The sequence below is a fragment of the Sander vitreus genome, chromosome 12 (assembly GCF_031162955.1).
Source record: "Sander vitreus isolate 19-12246 chromosome 12, sanVit1, whole genome shotgun sequence".
Taxonomy (NCBI): domain Eukaryota; kingdom Metazoa; phylum Chordata; class Actinopteri; order Perciformes; family Percidae; genus Sander; species Sander vitreus.
The window spans coordinates 23,053,518-23,072,314 of record NC_135866.1 but is presented as its reverse complement, the minus strand read 5'-3'; the positions used below and the strand labels follow the sequence as shown (position 1 = coordinate 23,072,314).

Sequence of the window (18,797 nt, the reverse complement as noted above, 5' to 3'; positions counted from 1 at the left end):
AGTATCATTAGGGGTCGTAAGTCAGATGTCATAGATTTGTCGGACAACACTTAGATTAGTTAGTTTTATTCTGCCATACAACAATGTACTGTACAGATAACACACTATGTTAACAATGAATACAACACCACATTTAAATATAATGATTAGATTTGAATATTATCAAGTGATTTCAAGTATATGTCAAGTAAATTGGTCGATTTTCCAAAAGAAATCTTTTCGGATTTGCTGGTTTGAACCCTGGGAGGAAACAGCAAAAAGCAACAGCATTATCTTATCTGATTCTATTCATGTGCAACAAACGTGTCTTGTTTTAAACTATGTAGAATGAAAGTACAAACTTTGAGTTTCATTTATTGAAAATAATTAACCATATTAAAATTGTCAAATTGTCTCAAAACTATGACTTTTCCCTGAAAGAAGTGATATACAGTATCTCTTGTTATCTGGATTTCAGTAATACTTTAATGGAAAAGTTATCTTTCCCATCAGCCCCTCTAAAAAATCCAAATGAAATGTAATTGTACAAAAGCAATATATTCCAGTGTCAACTCTTTTCACTTTAATTGGAATAAGGTCAGCAATTTTCTTGGGACAGAGGCTTAGATGAGAAATGGCAGAAAGGATGACATGAATTAAGGGATGACAAGAACTGGCCATAAAGGCGGTTTTGGTTCCTCTATTCATTCATTAACAGGAGGACTTACTGGCCCGTCCTTTTGAACGTAATAAAGGACACACAACCAATTCTAGAGCTATAACAAAAAAAACAAATTGATTATTTTCTGCCTCTAAGACACATCGGTGTACTCCATCCAACAACAGAGGCGAAAAAACACGGAGACGCCAGAGCAGAGCTGCATGGGGACCAGCTCGCCAGCCTCCTTCTGTATAACTAAAAGAATGATTTACAATATAATGTCCAACTAGGACAATAATGTCTAATAATTCAACTTGATTACAATATCTTCATGGCGACCAGTGGCCATTATGTAAATGACTCATTTGGTTCAAATCTTGTTTACACTAATGCAACAGTAGACTAGGCCACACGATAATTCAATCTAATTTATCAATAATATAAGTCACGCAGCTACACAGCTAGACCTTCTCCATCTTTCCTCTACTTTCTGCACTATATAACTTCGGATCACAAACTTAAATTAAGTGAAATGCTACCAAAGAAGTTATTTAGAAAAGCCAGTTAGGTTGGCCTAAATTGTGGTGCTGTCATAATATTTCCTAATATGTGAAAGTACAGCAGGAGTTGGAAATAGTAGCTGATCTATCATTGCAGAGGCGAGTGAAATCCATGAGTGAATGTTTGACGAGGCACTTTGCAGCCCTGCAGGAGTCTCCTCTGCTGCTGTGAAAATCCTGAATGGACCTGCAGGTCATAAAGGTCTGAGTAGTCTTCTGCTTTCTGGTGCAAAACAAACACTGTTTATGCTGTGATGCAGCCTAGTGTTTGTTTTCTCATAGTGTTTTCCACATAATGAGTCTTATAAAGTTCATACAAAGTCATTAAAAGTAATTTCTGTTGCTTTACAGTGACTGACAGCTCACTTGATACTGCACTCTTCTAATGAGGTGAAGCCACACTGATCTGGTACTCCAAGCTGGGTAAAAAAACCCACAAAGTGTGGTTGGGGCTGGGGTGGGAGGTAAAACATACAATTACTGTAAACATACATGTAACGTACAGAAAACGCAGCCTGTCAAGTTACAGTGTGTTTTTCTATTATCTTGTGCTGCCTGTCTATTCCTGGTTCTAGGCATTCATTCTCTGTGGGTGTCTGTGTGTGCTGCTGAGTAACTCACTCTGAGTGAAGCGTGGAGGGTTGTCATTGACGTCAGTGAGCTTGACAGTGACGGTGGTGGTCCCAGATAATCCGCCCAGGTGGCCCCCCATGTCCTTGGCTTGAAGCAAAACCAGGTACTGGTCCTGGGTCTCCCTGTCCATGTCAGGTACAGCCGTACGCAGAATACCTAGGGAACAAACACACACAAACATTAGCATCAAGGGTGGCCATGTAGCATTTCAAGCAAAAAAAATAAGGTTTTTACTGTGGTAAAACAACACCAAATGACCTTAATATATCTGTGAGGAACTAAAAGGGTTTTTTGATCAATATTTATAACTCAATGATTACCAGGCACTTAACCTTCTGGCTTCTGGCTGTTTTGGAATAAAAGCTACACATTGGGACTCTTATCCAGCTCTACTCAATAGTTTAACTACAGATGTTTCATACCCATGAACAATATCTGATAAATTAATGAGAATAAATAATGATCTTCACAGAGTTGTTGTTTTTTTTCCCAACAGTGGCGGCTATAGATGGCGGGTGCAGCTAATCCAGTTATACGGCAATAGCTTCACTTAATTGAGCCAATCAAATCGATTGTTTACCGTGCATAGACAGTTCGCTAAAGAGAACGACAGCATGAGAGAGATGTGAGAGAGATGACAGCATGGAGCATGAAGCAACTCCCTGCTGCTTTCTGGCTACAGACTGTCTGAGACAGTTTCCCCTGGTCTAACCAAAGTAGCACTACACACCTTGACAATGTTTGGATCGACTTACAGATGTGAGTCAGCTTTCTCCTCTATGAACATAAATTAAAACCAAGTACCTCCCAGACTTGCCAAAAAGAACCTACACATGTGCATGAGATAAATAAATAAAGAGAAATATATATATATATATATATTTATTTTAATTTTTAATTTTATTTTAAATTTTTTTATTTTAATTTTTTTATTTAGAAGATTCTGTCTTTTATTTAAAAAAAAAAATTAATTTAATTTTATACTTTTTATTGATCCCCAGTGGGGAAATTACTTGTTTTTTACTTACTTTACTTTACTTTTAGTTTCTTGTGCTAGGACAAATTTTCTTTATGGTAAAGATAGCTATTTGTTTATACACGTTTAATGTGTCTGTATGTTAAAATGATCTTACTTTGAAAATTGACAATAAATATTGTAGGTGAAATTGTATGGAAATGTTGTTGTATGTTGCTGATTTTATTTGATAGACATGGGGGTAGGCTACAGCAGTGGTTCCCAACCTGGGGTCCGGGGATCCCTCAGGGGGGCGGCAAAGATCACAGGGGGTGCGCAAGTCTTTATCTGGTTTGAGGTTGAGGTAAAAAAAAAATATTTGCACGTTAAACAAATTATGATAATACACTAGAATATATAATGTATACAAAAGTATGTATAAAAACTATATATATTTGTTCTGGCTTAAAATTGTAGGCAGGCTACTTAGTAGGCCAAACCTCCGGGACCTCTTAACCTGTGACCTTTGCTGTCATCAGGTCAGCTGCTAGCTGCTATCATCCTCATTTTTCCTGCCGCCACGGCATCACTATTTTATGAATGAAACATGGCGTGGAGAAACGTAAAAGTGCTGATAACTCCTCTGTATCAAAAAAGAAAGTAAGGCTCTATCTCGAGAGTTACCTCAACTTCGGTTTCGGAGGGGGGGCTCAGCTCTTCTTAGACATAAGTAGGGGGGGCGCCAAGGTTGGGAACCACTGGGCTACAGGACGCAATTTACACATTATAAAATTCTTACCTTTGCTGGGAGGAAATTTTAGTAACTGGACCTCTTTGAATTTAACTGAATAGCCCTGCTCTACAGTAGAGTGGTATCACATCTTTTGTATCATGATATCTTATCTCTTCACCAAGCATCTGTAGGTATAACTTCATAATAGGCCTACAAACCGTAACTAATGACCATATTAATGGTTATTAAATCATTAAGCTTATTAATACTTTGTGGATCAGTAACATGCCATTTGTAATAATTACTTTTGGTCCATCATGTCTTGCTTTCTCTCTCAATCCAGCTCCTTAACTCATCAGCAAAGTAATGCACACATTCTTTACAATTCTATACTTGATGGATTAGTGTAATGTAATGTAAAAAGCCTTTATTAATGACTTGCTAACACGTGTAACTGCAAACCTGATGGCTGATTGTACTGTGACAAACCTCTGACCTTTTTCAGAGGCAACTGGATTAACTGTGTTCCAGTACAGATCGTCCTCACCCAGGAAACAACCGTATGGGTCGATTATGCAAGCAGCTCTTGACGACCCACAATTAGGTTTCTTGTTAGGCGGTGACCTCTCGTGGCTGTAGAAATTATCGCGAAAGCAAACTAGGAAGTGAGGTGATGAAAGTAAAGGTTGGGGTGGTGGGTGGGTCAAACAAACAGAACTTTCCCTCAGGATACCGGGGTTCTTTGTCCAATGTGAAACCAAAAGTCAGCTGTCATTTTGAAAGTAACCGAGACGCAATGACATTATGTCACGTCCTCATTTTAGTAGTTTTATGTGACTACTTTTAAGCCAATGCCTGATGTTTTACTAATCCTAACTATTTTGTTGCCTAAACTTAGTTTCCATAGTTCCATTTTACAACATTTACTGCGTGTTTAAAACTGCAGTGACCGTCACATGATTACGGTCGTCTTTGGAAATTGACCTATAATGTCATTAAGGTATGAGGATATGTTGTCCAGTAGTTTAACAGCAAATCCAGCTACCTTGAACTGGACACCCAAAGACATTGTGGACTGAGAATCTTAATAGACACCGTGACCTTTTATTAATGACTTTTTAACATTTATAACTGCAGATCACATTGCTTATTATGAACTGAGAAAGTCCAGACCCTTCATCAAAGGCTTCATCAAGACTGCAGTTATACATGTTTGTAAGTCATTAATAAAAGGTCATGGGTTTCATTGCTTTTCAATAAGCCATTTAACCTGCAGTTGTGAGTTAATAAGTTAATAAGTTGTTATTTCATGGAGGTTGGTCCAGATGCTCTGCAGCTCTTCTCTAAAGGGTAACTGGTAAAACGATTCATTGGAGGGGTCTAGCTGATAATAAAAGAGAGTCAAAGTTATGGGGCAGCCAGATGGATTTCCTTACAACCGGGCAACCCAAAAGTTGTTCTTATGGCTAATTAGTTATAAAGCTGGGCCAGTAAATTAGGTTGATATATTAGCTGATAATGGATTATTGCAGATATATCAGCATCAAGAAAGTGTTCTTTAAAAAAACATGTTTAAAATATCATACATATCATTTTAGAATATTTTAAAGTATCAAATATTAATATTGTATCAGCCACAGAAATCTAGTTTCAGTTGGGCTATAATTACTGATTTATAAAGCAGTAATACATCATTTAGTAACTATCTAGTAACCCTTTCATAAAGTATGCCTTATTAGAAAGTGGTGCTCACTTATATTAGGTACTGTAGCATACTTATCCTCATTGTATTAATAGGACTGTAATGTATGTACTTAGTTCATGTAAACAATGCTGTCAGCAGCTCCTCGATTATTATCAATGGTAATAAAGTCCAGTTGTTGCTGTGTAAAAACCCATAGCTTCAGTTATAGTAATTGAAAGCTTTCAGTCTAATTGACAGATGTAATTCTTCTTAGACTTCTTGGGCTTTTGAAGCCCTTTTAAAACCTATTGGACAAAGCGCCATGTCATCAGGCAAAAGACATGACTGCTTTTCCTGACAATCTGACAGCTTTTCGTACTTTTTGGAGACACCCAATTTCTATTTGACAGCGACAATATATTACTTAATGTCCCGTTAAAGGCACACAGCAACACACACACACACACACACACACACACACACACACACACACACACACACACACACACATATATAAACACAGATATGTGAGGAAGCTCATATGGGAAAGATAAATCACCTTATACCAACAGCCAGACATGCTGACGGAGCGTAAAATATTGTTCTATATCTCACACTCTTTAACAGCACAACAAGACACATCACTTACACACATTCGACATCGATCACCTCCTCTGTGTAAATGACCTAATTTTGCTACATATGATTGGATGTTGCACATCAAGTGCTGGCTGCTCTCGCCCAACATCAGCCACAACACCGGCCTGGATGACTTGGCAGCTCAAGGTGAATCACATTCACGGCAGGCTGTTTTGAATTCTAACGAACAAGCAGGTATATGTCTAGGTTTCTGAGCGGAATTCATAAGCAAACAAACTGAATATATGAGCAAATGTGCTCACCTCTGAGTGTACGGTTTTGAAAAAGACCTTTGGTGATGCACCCAACGGGGAACGGTGTGATTGAGAAAAGGAGATAGACAGCGGAAAGAAGAGAGAAGAGAGCGGACACGTTCAGAATACTAACGCTCGTCTAATAGCACAGTGTCACAGCTAATACACACACTGGGTGGAATTAGGTTTATATTCCCTAATTAACATTTCAAAAAGCGCTGCAGCTCTCTTCGCTTGTTGCAGAGGTCCTCACATGTCAACGCAATCAATTACTAAACATTGACATTCAATGAGCAAAACACAAGTAGCGGCCACCTGTGACCCTTGTGGGCATAATAGACGCTCACATGTAGGCACATACTCCCACATGCACAAAAAAACAACTTCAGCAGCCTCATCTTGAGCTATATACAAAGTGTTTATATGTGCGCTGTCAATCAAAGCAGCATCTAAAGCATCAGACAGTTAGAGCTCCATTTCTGAGTCAACCCAGCAATGATTTCCCCCCAAAGGCACAATGCTAAAAAAAATTAATCATAATAAAATTAAATAAATAAATAAAGCACCCTCCACTGAACAAAAACCTTTTTGCCCTTGGGTGACATGCTAGACACAAAGGCATATCAAAAATACACACAGCAGACAGGTCCTTTGTGCCCCCTGTAATCTGTCCTGTGTAATAGTTCACAAACCTCTGCTGACATCTCTCTTTGAACACATGTCTTTTTGTTTTTGCTTCATCCAGAAATAATAACATTAGGCTGTGTTTTGTGTTCAGGCCTTGGCAGCATGAATACATTTCTGCCAACTCATAGTGGAGCAAACCGGGAGGGGGGACACTGGTAGAGGGGGAGATACATGTATGTGTGTGTGTGTGTGTGTGTGTGTGTGTGTGTGTGTGTGTGTGTGTGTGTGTGTGTGTGTGTGTGTATGTGTGTGTGCATTTGAAAGCAGGGTGTTTGAGGCGAAGGGTAAAGTTGAAATGGAAATGATGGATGACTAAGTGTGACAAGAGAAGAACGGATGCACAAGGGGGAAAAGTGTTAGTTTGAATGTGTGTGTGTGTGTGTGTGTGTGTGTGTGTGTGTGTGTTATCATGTCCGTCCATCCTCACATGCTCATCTGTGTGTGTGTGTGTGTGTGTGTGTGTGTGTGTGTGTTCGAGACTCAAGCCTGAATTTATTTGTTGGCTCCTACAGTATGTGTTTGCACTGCAACATCTAGAGTATATTTGCTTTTCTGCAGGGTGTGTGTATTTGCTTCCTGACATCTGCGCATCTTACATTTCTCTGCCCATGTGTGTTATGTTGGGAACACATACACACACACACACACTCACAGATATATAAACACACTCACCTGTCTGGGGATCGACAGAGAAGTACTGTTGGCCCTGCACCAGTGTGTACACTAGCTTGGCGCTGTTCCCATAAGTCGGGTCATCAGCATCTGTCGCTGTCACCTGGATTATAGACGTGCCTGCAGGGAGGAGAGACAAGAAAGGAAGCAAAGGAGGAAAAGGAGGAGAGAGAAAAGGGAGGAGGAAAGGGAATAAGAAAAAAAGGAGAAAGAGTCAAAACCAGGCAGAGCTGGAGCTAAGTGGACAGACTGCACTTTCAGAGCATAAGAAACATTTTTATCAAGACAACCTCCACTCTCCTCTCAATCATTCTTTTTCAATCTCTTTCAGACGGCAGTGTGACAAATACTTTATTCGGCCCCGCTGCACCTACCCTCTTTTACTCCCCCCCTCCTCGATTCCCTCTGACTCACTTCATTTCTCTTCATCTCCGTCTCCAATTCCCTTTAGCTCTCTCTCATTCGGACCGTCTGTCTCTCCAACAGCCTCCCTCTCACTCCCTTAAATATTCTTGCTACGGCTCATGGAGTGTCAATTTGGCAGGGACATTTCGGAAATTGTGAGCAAAAAAATGGAAATATAGTAAATACAGTAAACACATTTCATATGTAGTGTATTCATATATGTCTATATTTATACAAGTGCAGGGAGACAACTTTGCCCAGTGGGACTTGAGCCAGACAAGATAGGAGGAAGAAGGGGATTTGTGGGAGCAGCTGCTACTTTATTTCTGATCAAAGCCATGACAGCATCACTACGGGGAAGATAGCGGGGAGCAGCGCATGAAATCCTCTGGTTGATGATCCACTACAGGTAGTTGAGAATCAGATGGGTTATTGTATTGACAGATGGCAGATGTAAAATCGGCAAAGATTGCACCAGAGAGCGTTCGATAACAGAGAGCGACATATTGTGTTCTTTCGGTCTATTTTATCAGCAGTATTTTTAATTTTGAAAGTACATTTGCTGTTAAATCGTGTGCACTTATACTTGAATAAGATGTTGAATGTAGGACTTTTGTATAATGGAGTACTCTTCTAGTTACTGTAAAAAAGCCAGTTCATTAATCATCCAAACCCCTTCATTTGCAGGTGAAACCAAAGTGAGCACTCCTAGAGTATAATGCTGGTCATAAACCTCAAACCTTGATTTGTTGTTTATTAATATACAGTACATTCTGTATATAATTAGTATTAAGTAAAGTTAAACAGAGAGTAGGCACATCTTTCTTTACCTGTGTTTTCAGATGTTTGGTGATTATTTTTAATACCTGCTCACTTCTGATTTCTAGCCAGCTAGAAAAAAAACTATTACAGCACTATCTGCACTTTCTGTTTTTATTTCAAAGCACTCCATCACCGAATCAGCTTCGCTCACAGGCTGACACAGACTACAAAGTGTCTGCTTATGAATCCCTTTATGTATTAGGCTTTTCTATTATAGACAATGTAGATGCAGGGGGGCATACGCACATAGGTAGACAGAAATGTTTATTTTGACAGGAGTAAAAGCTAATCAGACTTAGGGATCAAACAGATTGGCTCTGAGGTTGATGCAACAAGTGCAAATCGGAAGCAAACCTATATAATTGGTATGCAGCCTGCCAGCCGTGCTATACAGCCAGTTACACTCTGCAAGGATCAAATATTCACACTGCCATGCTTCCATCTGGATGCATGTTCTTACCATAAGACATTAATCCTCTAGGGAAAAAGGAATAAGAGTTGCTCCCTAGTTTGTGTATACAATATATATATATATATAATATTTCTACTCAAGGTTAAACTTTAAATGCGAGTCATTTTCCCAGAATGCAGATACACATCTGGCAAGATGTTTATACCCAGTCGAGTGAAACCAACACAAAACACTTTGCAGACACAAATTTTAAGTGGGGAACTGGCTCGGTTCCAGCGCACCTTGCGTCAGTGTCTCATTGGCGTAGATGAGACACCACCCACTCTCCCCCCCCCCCCCCCCCCCCCCTCGCCCTTAAATGTCTCATGTAACGAGCCTTTGATAGGATCCTCACAGCAGCGCTATCTCCCCAGTCACGCGTGCTGCAAAGCACCTTGGTAAATATTGAATCGTCAAGTAAATATTGAATCCATGATTGACTGAACAACTCAATCTGAAGACTGAGCTGCTATGAAGAACAGACGCTTATAAGGCAGCTGATAGGATTACTAAATAGTGCTCGTCTCCATCGCCCCCTCTCCATGCTGCTGGCAGGGTCATTATTCTAATGTGAATTAAACAATTCCGTGCGGGAGGGGCCTTGATGTTTAGAAACAACCTATAAGAGGCAGATGTCGAGTACCTCAGGCCACATTTGCTGAACTTTTCTAAACTAATCGGTTTAGGGGTGAATTATTTAAAATAATACCCTCTTTTCTGGCAAATTCAAAAGTTTTCCAGAAAGCAATTTTCCATGCTTTTAAAAGGGAAGGGTGCTCCACAAAGTAGAACCCATTTTCAAGAAGCAGAGCGGAGTTTAAATGGAGATTAGAGTACTTTTTGTACATACAAACTGTTTCCTACAGGCACTCTGCAGTCATGCTCTGAATTACAAGCTCAGACAGTTATTGTCACTCCAACATCTCACTGCAATGAATGCAAAAGTCCCCCCCATCTCTGCCCTCATCTTTTTTTTCATTCCAAATCCAAGTGCTTCTGTCACACGGTACATGGTCTTTCTTCAGTCACAGAAATATTATCAGGTCACTGTGGCTGTGGCATGTCTGTCACAGCTATTTAAGTAAAAAAAATGAAATGAAAATAATTTCTTATTAAATTGGAAAAATGGTCATTTCTCTTATTTGTACCTTAGTTTCTCTGCTTTCGAAGAATTAGTCCACTCTGTTCACATGAATTTAGTTGATAAACTGTATTGTATTGGGGTGTGACTATTATCTTATACACAGACACTGCCATACATCAATGCCAACAGGAAACAGGGCAGTGTTTAAACAGGAATTTCTAAACAGTACCCTTAGATTTAGTTTAGATTTTCATGTTGTACAACTGAGTTATCCAGGATCCACTTTTGATGGATTTTTAAGGTGTTTTGCACCAGAAACCCACTTTTCTTCTTTACCATGACTGTCGAGGTGACTGACTTTGATCATTTGAAAGAATCCACCAATTCTGCAACAGTAAAAGCATTTCAGACTATATTACCTCACAAACTAAGAGTTCTATTTTACTGAAACTGGCTGCGAACACAAACATAGGTTTCAAGTGCAGTAGGTGTGACCAACTCATTCTTGGTTGTATGTGCAACGAGGCTAGAAATGTATGGCTACATGATTGGTAGGCGAAATTCGCAGGTGGAGTCAGGGTAGGTTTTAGTTTTGGCCAATCACGACGCTAGCTCCTTATCCCATTTAAAAGTGGCTGACAGTTTCCTAATGAGCCGAGAGTAAACTGCTCTCCTCTGGAAAGAGCAGATCCCAAAGCAGCAACACGGTAAACACGACTCGACTATGAATAGACAGCAGAATCCCTAATAGGCTGATTATGTCTTCTTTTTATGTAGTACAATACAAGCTGTTTCTGTGTGTACTTTTTATGCTCAAATGATTAAATGTATTGTATTCATTTAAGTTGTATCTGTGTACTTTACATTTACATGCACACAATCAAGCCACAACTGCGAGATAAAAACAATAGTCTGTTTAAGTCATTTACATGATTACATAACCTGGGAGCTCCCCATATAATAATATTAATAATAACCCAAACTGTTCGGCCTGTGTATAATTACAAGCACCAAATCTCTTAAATTAGAGACTGCAGATGGAGCGTATGCACTGTATCATTCCTGCTGCTGTGTGATGTCTACAGGTATTTAATCAACAAAAGGGAAAATACCTCATACATCCTGCAAACGGCTGCGGTGACAGTATTATTAAAAATCACCCATTAATCCAACCCATTACAGAATCTGCCTGCATTGCATTTAAATTGTGTTCCAATTTGCATTTGATTTCCGGGTTTTTGGAAAGGCTCTGCGTGTGCACATTCGCCAACTCCAGCCATGAAATTTTCTCTGTCTGGTCTGAGCAGGCGGAAACTGAGATGCAATTTCATGCCAAAAGAGTAATAAAATTGAACAGCACCGCCTGACCTGCCTGCCCCCAACAAAAAGTGCATTTAAAACTTCTACAAAAGGTATATACTTTATGGTGTAAGATGTATTCTTTACATTCAAGATACATTGAACTTTATTTTTTGTAAAAGTTGGTTTAACGCCATATACTGTATCTCTGAAAATTCTTTATCAGGAATAACCCATTTCGTTTTCGAGGGGGTCCTTAGCGACATAAATATATAGTACAATCACAATTAGACACAACAGTGAACAAAACAACAACAGCAACAAAGACAGAAAAAAAAGCATCACAATCAGCCAAACAGGAAATCATATTTGAGTTCTAGGCAGAGCAAGAATGGATATTAGTAATAATATTGGAAGTGGTGGTTACAGTGTTATCATGGTGTTGTAGAGTTGTTATGGACAAGTACAGTTGGTACTGTAATAAGAAGACAGGGCATAAAATGGATCAAATCTTTACAGGTAGATTATTCCAATCTGAGGGGGCTTTAAACCTAAAGGTTTTCTTAGCTGTAGAGGAAGATACAGCAGGAACAGAAAGAAAAGCTGTGTAAAGTGTTTTAAGTTGTAGTTGGAGGAAAAGTGTACCTTGAGCTGTATAAACTGTAACCAATGCTGCTGTCTTCTTATTGAGGGTGATGATAAAGCAAATTGTTCATATATAATACAATGATAAATGATATATATTTTATATCAAACATATATAGCTATATATCTATATCAAACTCATATACAAAACATTTTTATGAGACTGGAGACTGTAAACAGGAGGTAAAGCATATGGCCTAGATATAAAGAAACTATTGCAGTACAAATGTCCTTCACTTTGTGCCGCGTTTAGCTTGTAACTGCACTCAAAAAGCCCTTTAGAAATTATATGTAGGTGTTAGAATCTGAAAAGGGCAGATCCTTTAATTCTGACATGTGCTACGTGGACAAAGCTGTGTTGAAACTATACAGAAGGGAATATTTCCCTTGCATCTCTCTTGCACCTGACAGCCAGTTTGCCAGAGTTCTTTCATTAGTAAATGTTTGCACAGTTATTCTCCGACTGCCTTTGACTTTGCAAAAGTCTTCAAGCCTAAAGGGAAACATGGAAAAGATCAAATAGGCCTCTTATTAACATATGATACGGACACGCGTCACTGAGTTGTTCATTTATTAGACCTACAGCAGGTTAATCTCTGTGTTTACTTAATTATATTTCAGTATATTAGGTGCTATAATTTGGCAATCGCTCAAGGCACACAATGTTGCTTGTTTTGAATACAATATCAGTTTGGCTCAATAAAATAAAACTGTCAAGACTACAGTATGAAACTGAACTGAATTTTACTGAATACAGACCAGTCAAAATGTCAGCCTATTTTATTTTACAGATACATTCTCATCTTGTGTGTATAACTTCACCTTGACTATAAGCCATAGGGCTGTTGATGAAAATCTGTACGTGCTTGTGATAATTTACCATACCAGTTTATGTGAGAATAAGATAATTAATTGCTATTAGTATCCTAACACTTTATTGTATGTTTACATGAGTGATATTATTCTATTTGTGTTTGTTTGATGCAATAAAGTCCCTGAAAACTCCAAATGGTAACACTTTATAATGAGGGTGCATGAATGATTATGAATTCATGCATGACTTTATATATGAAAAAGCATGAATTTATTCATGTAGTAATTCATTAACTATCAATAATATAAAAGGATTAATAGTATCTAATGCATGACTTAATGCAGGAACACTATGTAAAGTAATGCCTTAATTGGTGCATTAATTATTTAATTATTAAATATTGTTTTTGCATTAAGTCATGAGGTACATGAGGTACTATTAATCCTTGTACATTACTGATAGTTCATGGAGTATTGCATGAATGATTTCATGCTTTTTCATGCATGAAGTCACAAGTCATCCTTCAAATCTTAAGTATTTTTCTATAACTTTTAATATTCATGACTAAATGAGCAACACCAAAATTGAAGAAATATCTTAAGGCATTTTTTATTTAACAGACAAAAACTCATCCTAATTTGCAGGACAGTGTGGGTGTGGTTTGATCACATTTGACTGCCAGTAACCAAACAACCTCACGTTTAATTTGCTCTGGCATATTCTATATCAACAACGTTTCATTTCCGGAATTGTTCAGGTGCCGCCGGAATTTCTGCCGGATGTCCCTCATTTCGACCGTCAAAATGTCCGTCACTTTCCGCTTTCTTTGTGTTGGCATTTTAAACTCTGGTGGATTTATGAGGACTATACTGTAGTTAACTGCTCCTCAGATCTCTGCAGGGTAAATCCAGACAGCTAGCTAGACTATCTGTCCAATCTGAGTTTTCTGTTGCACGACTAAAACAACCTTTTGAACGTACACATGGTCCACCAAAACAAGTTCCTTCCCGAGGCTATTTTGCAGCGGCACCGTTGCTCCGTCCGGCGCTTAGCACCACCCAAGACGATTGTGATTGGTAAAAGAAATGCCAATAACCCAGAGCATGTTTTTCTCCCTTCCCAGAATGCTGTGTGGACCAGCCAGACTCTCCTCCTCCGCGCTGTAGAGGAAGGTCTGGCAATGCGAGACTAGCTCAGACAGATATATCTGGTCCATCGCCAGCTCAGACAGATTTCCAGCCTGCCAAACCCTGGTGGGGGCCAACCACAACCGTTTATCTCATATGGGGCAGGTTTTAGACAATGACTGACAACCTGCGGCCAATCAAAATTCAGGAAATTCTTTTAATCAGCTGCAGTAAGCTCTGCAAAGTTGTTTAGATATCAGAGGCAGTATTCAGACTCCATCTTTAGTTAAGTAAATAAACTCTCCCTCACAACTTTATATTCTGAAAACTATCCATCTATTAAACCTATTGAACTGTATTTAACCTGCTAATGTGCAGCAGGTTTTCCCACCATACAATACCCATTTCATGAATCATTTTGATGAAGGCTAAAATGGTTGTGTACAAAATGGTAATACAGTGTGAATGAAATCCTAGCAGACAGTTCGGTGTTGTATAATGGCTGCATAGCTGCTGCTGTCAAAACCTCATATGGAAGACATCTACATTGACGTGTTCGTTGCATTTCAAATATTAGTTAATGTCACACTTTAAGTGCTTTTTTCAAATAGGTGTTTATATTACAGTTCATCTAATAGAGGAGTCAATTAATGGTTTAATTTAGCTGACAATAATTGATATTTTGTATTTTTCAAAATATCACATTCTTCTCATTGAAAGGGAAGTTTTTGAGCCGGCTATATAGACTACCATTTCAAAGCTGCTGAATAAAATACCTTCAGACAATTCAGCCTTCTGAGATAAAAATAATAAAATATGCTGTCTAGCTGTGGTCAGAGGGGACATCCATCATTTTGGAGCTTGACAGTAGCTGGACTGGCTAGTACTTTGTGATTAAACAGCAAACCAATAAAATGCAACAGCCTTAGTTTATACAGACTGTGACTTCAATAACCCGCTCAATCAAGGTAAGTTCTTAAGATTATTTTTTTATCATTTTTGCTCTCATTACTGAATCACAGCGGAGAAAAGACATGAAAGATGAGATAAAGAAATGTATGCGACATGTAACAAAGATTCCAGGCAAAATTTTAATCCATTAGCCAAATGAGCAACCAAAAAAAATCTCCAAATCCAGGGTTGTAATTCTGTTACCTCATGTTCAGCTTTGCACAAATGTTACCTGGTCAAACTATAATAGCAGTACCTCCATGTTGTCTTCTGGTCGAAAGATTAAGCGTAATCATCTTTCTATCATGAAAAATGTAATTATTCACTGCTGTCTGGATGGCAGATGGCGTTGCGATAGCAATTTATTCATGTACTGAGCCAGTCAGATCACAGCAGAAAGTTCAGATGATCATATTACGGGACAGCTTTGAGCAGCTATCCTTCTAGAGGCAACTAGTTTATGTACAATAATTCATTTTTGGGGTGTACAAGGACACAGGAATTCAAAGTGTTAAATAAGAAAATAAGACATATAATGTATATATTTTATATATACATTAATACATAAAGTATACATGATGTGTATACATTTTTAAAACGTAATTCATTATTATGAAATTGAATTTCATCATTCTAATTTTCAAATGAAGTTTTTTGAAATTATGAAAATGATGCTTTTATTTTATAATGTCACTTTTCACGATAGCATCACCAGTGTTTACCTCCTCACGTTTCAGCTGATCACATGTTCCCTAAACTTCACTAACAATCCCAGAGTGCAATTCACCACTCATTATAGAGCAAATTGTTGGGAGAAGTGAACGAGGGAGTGATTTCGGATAGCCATCTAGCTAACACTGTTGACGCTATCTCTTGCTCTTCCCTTTATTGCTAGGTAATACATCCAAGCTCATAGGCCAACCAAGCTAGTTAGCTGGCTAGTTATGTAGCATGTATAGCGTTGTGAAGGTAAAAAAAAAAAGAAGAAAAAAAAGAGGATAGTTATTGTACTGTAACTGTGTTCACTGTGTTCAATTGTAGCAGCAGCTTCCAGTTGATTGGTTCAGAATTAATTAATCATTGTTACCCAAGCTAGCTAGCTGGCTATGTTGTTAACAGTTGGATAGCCTGCTAAGGGGCTGAGGGCACATGCTGATTGGTTGAAAGGTGAGGGGGGCGGGCATTGGTGACTCTACTGTAAATAAAGTGGCATTAGGGAATAAAAGTGACATTGAGAAAAAAATACCATGATACAATAAAAAATGACTTTTCAAAAAAAAGACTAATGAAAGAAAAAAAATCACATAATAAGGAGCTTAGTTTTCATAATAATGAACTGAGTTTTAAATTAAAGTTTTAAATTTGAAGTTCAATTTATTAAATTATTTCACAATTTATTGGGTCATTTATATATTCTACTTTATTTATTCATATGATTAATTATTGCATGTCATATTTATTATTTAACATTGGAAACTATGAGCTCCATACACTTCTCCCCCCCACTGCCCACCCTACTTCCAGTACCTATATTTGCCATCTCAGGCACGGTGGCGATGTAGGGGCCTTCGTCAAAGATAGGTGGGTTGTCGTTGATGTCCTGCACCCGAATTATAAACTGTGAGGAGGGCTCCAGGGCACGGTCTGTCTGCCTGTCAGTGGCCGTGGCGATGAGACGATACTCATCCTTCTCCTCGCGGTCCAGTGGCTTGGTGACGTGGATGTTACCTGTCTTCTCGTCTATCACAAAGACTGAGCCCGCTCCCTCGCCTCGCAGGACATACTTAGTGCGTCCATCATTCCTGTCCATGTCAGTGTGGAGCTGGGTGACAGGATAGGAAGAGGGGTCAAGATAACAAAAAAAGACAGATAAAATAGAAGCAAAGCGGAAAAAATAGAAAGGGGGAAATAGAAAGTGAGAAAATGTGAGAGGAAAGGAAAGACAAGGACAAAAAGGGTGGGAGAGAAAGAGAAGAGTAAACACCAGTTAAAAATTAAGTTGGTTTTTTCAAGACAGGCAATGAAGACAAAACAAGCAGATTATCCTCTTCATGCCTCCAGGATATAATGAATTTAAGCAGAGGCAGACAAAAGAAATATGCACAATACCTCCCTCTCTCTCACACACACACACACACACACACACACACACACACACACACACACACACACACACACACACACACACAAACACACACACACACACACACACAGGGACACACGTTTTTCCCATTGTACTGTGTCTCTTCTTTCTATTCCTGCAGTATGAGCAGTTATGAACCAGGATCTCCTTGCTCTCCAATGATATCCAGAACACATACTCTCCTGCTCACTCTTAAAGCCTCTATTCACTTCCCAGCAGCTGTGGATGGCAAGATCTTACTAGTCTGCGCACATGCAATGCCTTTGCTATTTAATGAAAGCACCTAATCAAAGGAATAATAAACAGTAGGCCAATCAATTATTCCCTAACTAATAGGTGTGTATGAGGGACAGAGGGGTGTATGGGAGTGGGACATGCTGTTATCGATCACAGCCTTGTGTTGAGCATTATTGGATCAGCGCCTGGCAGGATGGCAGAGCAGCGAAGCGACTAGCGGCCTCTCATGCAGGGAGAGGTAATATCAGGGAAGGCTCCACACTGGCCTCCGTCCCCGACGAGAGAAACACGCCAGCGGGACGCGGCCAGCACATCAAGATTCAATCTCATTACCCCACACCTACGTGGATCGAATAGCAACTGTGACCAAAAACTTTTGCTAAAACAGTGATAAATTAGCCGCCACTCGCATGAAAGTGTGACAGTGTGACTTTAGAGGGAGGGAAGAGCGGAGAGTTGGCTGGGGAGGGGATGGGTGGGTTCGCTTAGGAAGGCATTGTTGCATGGCAACAGCTAAGCACATTTGCTAAATGAAATGAGAATGGATACTGTGAATCGGAATGTTCATTTAATTTGAGGATCGCCATTTTTCAAAGAGGAAAATAGCATGAATGCGCCAGCTTCCCAGGGGGTAAACGATAAGTACAGCTGTTGACAAGGTTGTTGGTAGCTAAGAAAATAATCAAAAGTTCAGACTGTTTGAAAGTTTAAAGCTAAAATTTGGCACAAAGTCAAAAGTTACACAACACTTCACCTTCAAAAGATCCCTTTATTTAAATGACAATGTAAATTGGAATTTTTAAAAGCACTCTGGCCAACGTAGAGGGTGTTGTGTGAAAGCAGAATGCACTTAGGAAACTAGAAATAGCCCTAATGCTGTTCTGAAGTCTTTTCTCTATACCCATGCACGCACCCTGTCATGTAACAGAGGGGGGTTATCTTTGAATTAGTCTGGCTCAACGGATTTACATTGCTGGTATTTAGCCTGTGAATGGTGTAAAGAAAAACAAACAAGCCAGAGCGCTTTGTCCCCTATCCCAGAATAGATAAGCAGTGTAGCCAGACCATACTACATCAGTGGAGATGTGGCAATGTGAGACTAGCTATCTTTGACTAACTTATCATGTTCATGCTAGCTCGGTTTGTGAAGTTAGCCCAAGGAACTTTTGTAACAATAACTAAAGTGATCATGTGTAAAATAACTAAAGTGATCATGTGTAAAATAACTAAAGTGATCATGTGTTAAAGTGATACTTGGCCTGAAACCTTGAAACCTTGCTTTGAAAATGTTGCAGTTCGTTGTGGCCGGCTTGGATTCATGGTGATTTTAGCGTTATCAAATAGTGAGGAGAAAAATAATTA

The 18,797-nt window shown here is 39.0% G+C and overlaps 1 protein-coding gene across 1 annotated transcript in view; it reads right to left on the bottom strand.

Annotated features, from left to right (window-relative positions):
• The window catches only part of cdh24b (cadherin 24, type 2b), a 92,963-nt gene that overhangs the window by 55,898 nt on the left and 18,268 nt on the right, over nt 1-18,797 (bottom strand). The window contains exons 2-4 of the mRNA XM_078263328.1: nt 16,583-16,877; nt 7,458-7,577; nt 1,822-1,989 (exon numbers count right to left, since the gene is read on the bottom strand). Of these exons, the coding sequence (XP_078119454.1) occupies nt 1,822-1,989; nt 7,458-7,577; nt 16,583-16,877 (583 nt within the window). The remainder of the gene's footprint in view (nt 1-1,821; nt 1,990-7,457; nt 7,578-16,582; nt 16,878-18,797) is intronic.